Source organism: Anabrus simplex, chromosome 3 (assembly GCF_040414725.1).
Source record: "Anabrus simplex isolate iqAnaSimp1 chromosome 3, ASM4041472v1, whole genome shotgun sequence".
In the NCBI taxonomy this organism is placed as follows: Eukaryota; Metazoa; Arthropoda; class Insecta; order Orthoptera; family Tettigoniidae; genus Anabrus; species Anabrus simplex.
In genome coordinates, this window is record NC_090267.1 from 229,720,842 (window position 1) to 229,726,861 (window position 6,020).

A 6,020-nucleotide genomic window follows, 5' to 3' on the forward strand; every position below is an offset into this window, starting at 1 on the left:
CGAAATTCACTCTCTCTAGACAAACACATGAACCTTTCTTCATAGAACAATTAAGACAGAAAATGCCCCTACTATCCACAAACATATATAAGGAACTCTTAGAAGAACTTCAAAACAAGAAAAGAGAGATATGGCTGGAATTCTACTCGACCGAAGCAATGACTTCTACAGACTTGAAAGGTGCAGACAACGATCTGTGCCACACGCTGACACGATTCGCAGTGCATGGGTTCCCCATCGCGTGTGCAAGAAAAAGGGTTTCCACACTCCGGACAAAGTATCGTGCGTATGTGAACAGTCCAATAAACAGTGTGATCGGTACCATGCGCTATAGTGTCACCAGAGACGTACATCTATAACACAACTTCGGAGCGACTAAACTGCTATATGCAGAACATCTATGCACGTTGTGCGCTTTTCTCTTATTATTATCATAAGTCAATGTCCCTGCACTGATCTCATGACCTTGTCATTAGACCATGGTCTAACCTGAACCCAGACCAATGGTCTTATCCCTAACCAATACCATCACAGGTGATACTAGAGGCCTTTGGACTGCTTCGCAACTATGACATGACAGCTTACATAACCAGACCAATGGTCTTGTCACTAGCCAATGGTCAACCCTATCCTCATCAATGGTCTTGTGACTAGACAATAAATTAACCAAACTAGACCAGACCAATAGTCTCATAACTATCCGTACCTAAGCAGCATGTTATGACATTGTGCGAGCCGAGCCATGTTGTATTCTTAACTCTTTTACATGCACCACAAGTGAAGATTTTCCAGAATGAGAGCCTTGTAAGACCTATCAAGGAGGTCGGATACAAAAGGCAGCAGATATCATAAACCAGTTTCTTTTAACCAATAAATAATTCTTCTGTATATTACACTAATTGGAAGAGTTGATTTTCCCATTGGGTACTACACTGCCATACCAAAGTTTCTTGATTTAGAGTAGCTGCAGTGCTGCGACTACCAGACAGACAGTATATGTACAAATAAATGTAGGCCCTAAACGGTACAATTTACCGAATAAAGCACCATGTTGGAAATTTAACACAATTCTCGTTCTCGAATTTAATTGCCGCTCGAGAATCTGTTTGGCATTCTTTCTAGTCAATATGCAATGGCAAAGGAAACATTATTTCCTAAAAAATACATTCCTAAAGGAACACAAACTCTGAATTAACGTATATCATATTCTTGTCCGAATGTGTTACATATAAACAAAATAATTTGTATTCAACACAAACTACTTACCTCGTGAGGTAAATGTCTCACAACCACCTTATAACCTCTCACTTTCATAATCACATGCAAATATTTGAACGTTTCATGCTTCAGTTCCATCGGCGATTCAGGACATCTAACAACAGCCACTAAACTGTCTAGCATCCGTTCAAGATGTGGATCCAGTAAATGTGGTTGTTCTTGATATAAACTTAAAATATACAGAAAACGTTCATAAGCAGGTTCCGCCAAGTTAGCGGATGAATAAACAGATTTTATGTTATCGATCATACTCATTATTTCCTCGACTTCCGAAAATAATTCTAAGGCACATCCCAGGCCAATATTTTCCGTTCCCCCGTCATCCAGCTTTAGTTCATTCATACTGTCTACAAATGCCATGCTTCTGTCATTTGCCTGTGTTTACGAACATCAAAAGCCAAAACAACTATCAGCGCATGACGATCACGCAGAAATGACTTTCTTACCAAGGAATAAACATAATCACCACCCACAACAACTTTTTTTTTTTTTTTTTTTTTTTTGGCTAAGACATTGTCTTGTCTTGTCTTGCGGATATTTATTTGGGATTCAACAAATTCTTTCCCAGTCACGAGACAATTAATATATTACACTTATATCACAAAAGCACACGGTTACATCACTAATGCCCGATTTTAGCATGATCACACGTAGATAGATGCACTTAAAGAAGCAAAATTATATCGGGTATGAGTAGGTTCATGGAAGTATTACATTCGATACTGAGCAGAGACACAAATAACTTAGTAAGCTGGAATAGGAGTAACGTGTTACACAGTACAAGATCGGAAAGTAATAAAAACCTTGATACAGTATCTACTCACCAGGAACATATCGAAGTGCCACCTCACAAACATGTCGGAACAAAACAACTGAAAAACTAGATCATAATTACAATTTGATGTGAGTGTTATCAAGGTATTCGTTTAAAATAGTAATGATCGTAGGCGAAGGTTGGTGCAACAAAACTCAAAGTCGTGTAGGGAAAGATACTTGAACTTTAAGTAATTTCTGCATTAAAATGGCCTGGTGATGTGCATATTGGGGGCAATGAAAAAACAAGTGGTCACTATCGCCCTCAGATTCTCCGCAGGAACAAGTTGGGTCGTTCGTAATGTGAAATCGAGTTAAATATACTGGGGTTAAGGCATGATTAAAACGTAGTCGGATGATATTGGTAATGTGACGTCGTGTATACGTACCATTTGCAAACCACGGCAGTGTGGGAATACTCGGTTGAATTTGATAGTAATGTTGGCCTTTCGGTACGAGCAGATATTCGCCATTGTGTGCACCATGTGTGTTGAGCTGCAGTTTTGATATGTGGAAAAAAGTCGGGAATCGGAATTTTGATTTGTAATATATATTCGCGGTATCTGCACTGGCGTCTTTCGCTGCTATATCGGCCATATCGTTGCCTACGTGCCGATTGTGCCCTTTAATCCATATTAGCGTTATAACAAAACCGGATGTTTCAAGTCAAAATAGAAGAGACTTAACTTCGTAGACATATGTATTTGTATTAGGGGCGAGTGATTGCAGAGCTTGTAAAACACTTTGAGAATCGCTGAATATACACTGACTGACAGAGCAAATGCAACACCAAGAAGGAGTGGTTCGAAAGGGATGAAAGTTGGGGAAAAAACAGAGACGGCACGGAAGAATAATTGATGTTTATTTCAAACCGATATGCAGGTTACACAATGCGCACGGCATCGACTCAGTAGGATGTAGGACCACCGCGAGCGGCGATGCACGCAGAAACACGTCGAGGTACAGAGTCAATAAGAGTGCGGATGGTGTCCTGAGGGATGGTTCTCCATTCTCTGTCAACCATTTGCCACAGTTGGTCGTCCGTACGAGGCTGGGGCAGAGTTTGCAAACGGCGTCCAATGAGATCCCACACGTGTTCGATTGGTGAGAGATCCGGAGAGTACGCTGGCCACGGAAGCATCTGTACACCTCGTAGAGCCTGTTGGGAGATGCGAGCAGTGTGTGGGCGGGCATTATCCTGCTGAAACAGAGCATTGGGCAGCCCCTGAAGGTACGGGAGTGCCACCGGCCGCAGCACATGCTGCACGTAGCGGTGGGCATTTAACGTGCCTTGAATACGCACTAGAGGTGACGTGGAATCATACGCAATAGCGCCCCAAACCATGATGCCGCGTTGTCTAGCGGTAGGGCGCTCCACAGTTACTGCCGGATTTGACCTTTCTCCACGCCGACGCCACACTCGTCTGCGGTGACTATCACTGACAGAACAGAAGCGTGACTCATCGGAGAACACGACGTTCCGCCATTCCCTCATCCAAGTCGCTCTAGCCCGGCATCATGATAGGCGTGCACGTCTATGCTGTGGAGTCAATGGTAGTCTACTGAGCGGCGGCCGGGAGTGCAGGCCTCCTTCAACCAATCGACGGGAAATTGTTCTGGTCGATATTGGAACAGCCAGGGTGTCTTGCACATGCTGAAGAATGGCGGTTGACGTGGCGTGCGGGGCTGCCACCGCTTGGCGGCGGATGCGCCGATCCTCGCGTGCTGACGTCACTCGGGCTGAGCCTGGACCCCTCGCACGTGCCACATGTCCCTGCGCCAACCATCTTCGTCACAGGCGCTGCACCGTGGACACATCCCTATGGGTATTGGCTGCGATTTGACGAAGCGACCAACCTGCCCTTCTCAGCCCGATCACCATACCCCTCGTAAAGTCGTCTGTCTGCTGGAAATGCCTCCGTTGACGGCGGCCTGGCATTCTTAGCTATACACGTGTCCTGTGGCACACGACAACACGTTCTACAATGACTATCGGCTGAGAAATCACGGTACGAAGTGGGCCATTCGCCAACGCCGTGTCCCATTTATCGTTCGCTACGTGCGCAGCACAACGGCGCATTTCACATCATGAGCATACCTCAGTGACGTCAGTCTACCCTGCAATTGGCATAAAGTTCTGACCACTCCTTCTTGGTGTTGCATTTGCTCTGTCAGTCAGTGTATTTATTTTTTTGGAGTGCAACTGTTGAACATATACGAGGGCTTGGTATATGGCATATAATTCTGCTGTAAAGATAGTTAAATTATTAGGTAACGGGTATTTAAAGCTAATGAGTAATTGTGGATCGTAAAATGCTGCTCCGACTCCAGTATTTGATTTTGACCTATCGGTAAATAGGTGGTAATCTGGTGAGGTTATGGGACTTTTAAATTTCTTATGAGCGTAAAATGTGGGATAAGGTGCAGACATTGCTTGGTTTGATGTATCAGAAGGGGCAATGATAATAGAAGGACGGAATGTTTGAATGTCATAGCGGTATGAATACGTATTAACGCGTGGTGTACGAAGTATAGTCTCAGTAAGATGGTGGATTTCAGCATAAGCCATATATATGGCGGGATACCGATGATTGGGAGGAGGACGCTGTTGAAAATATTCATATAATAATTGTAATTTAGGGACAATAAGGGAGTTCGTTCTACTAATATGTTTAAGTAGGAATTTTTTGGAAAGTTTTATCTTGCGAATATACAGTGGTTCTTCCGTAGTTTCTACTAATAAAGCGTTAGTTGGTGTTGTGCGGAGGGCACCCACACTGATACGTAGTGCTGAAAATTGGAGACGATCCAAAGCTAATAAACTATGTTTAGAGGTTAAATCAATAATGTGGGCGCTATAATCAAGTATGGACCGAATGGTTGCATGATATAGCTGTAGTGCTGACAAGGGGTCAGCACCCCATGCACGTTTCGTTACCGTTCGTAGGATGGTGATATAACGATCAGATTTCCTAATAAGATGTCGTATATGAGTTTGCCATGTGAGTTTTTGATCGATATATATTCCTAAATATAAGTGTTGTGAAACCAAGGGAATGCTATAGGTGTCAAAGTTAATAGGGCTCTTATCAAAGGTTCGTTTATGTGTAAAGATCATCGCTGCACATTTAGGTATAGAAAGGGAAAGTCCATGGGTCGTTAGCCACTGAAAGACTAAACTTAAAACCCGAGATATTGTGGCTCTACAAAGGTCAATGTGGGAGTCAGCACAATAAATAACATAATCATCCGCGTAAGCTAGAATACGAGCGTGTGGTAGCACAAGAGATTCGAGCTCTTTCATATAAAGGGCAAACAAAATTCCACTGAGTATCGAACCCTGTGGTAAACCTTGTGATGTATAACGGCTATCAATTGTGTGTTGGGGAGATTTAATAGTTAACCGGCGGTTAGTAAATAGTTGATTTAAAATAGAAAGGAATTGGATGGGGAATCCAGCACTAAATAATTTCTCCCAGAGGACATGCAATAACACAGCATCATAGGCACCTTTAATATCCAAAAAAAACTGCCACGATAGATTGTTTCCGCCATTTTGCTAATAAGATGTCGAGTAAGAAAATAATGATAGGGTCTTGTGTACTATTACCCCGTCGAAAGGCGAACTGATACTTGGGTAATAGCGAGTGATATTCCAATACCCACGCCATTCGTTTCATAAGGATTTTACAAAAGACTTTGCGTATATACGATCCCAGAACTATGCCTCGGAAATTTTCAGGTTCGGTAGGTCGTTTTGTTAGTTTCAGAATGGGTGTGATGAAAAACTCGTTCCATGATGCTGGTACATGTAATGTCTCGAAAATACTATTATAATATTTGAGTAAATAAATTTGGACATGGGGGGTAAGGCCTTGAGCATTTGATAAGTAATTGCATCAGGTCCTGGTGATGAGCTATTGACGGTA

The 6,020-nt window shown here is 42.8% G+C and overlaps 1 protein-coding gene across 1 annotated transcript in view; it reads right to left on the reverse strand.

The window, feature by feature from the left end:
• Tbcd (tubulin folding cofactor D) overlaps window positions 1-1,639 on the reverse strand; it is a 278,977-nt gene extending 277,338 nt beyond the window's left edge. The window contains exon 1 of the mRNA XM_068226641.1: window positions 1,267-1,639. Coding sequence (XP_068082742.1) covers window positions 1,267-1,638 — 372 coding nt within the window. The 5' untranslated portion in view covers window position 1,639. The remainder of the gene's footprint in view (window positions 1-1,266) is intronic.
• Between the last annotated feature and the right edge of the window lie 4,381 nt (window positions 1,640-6,020).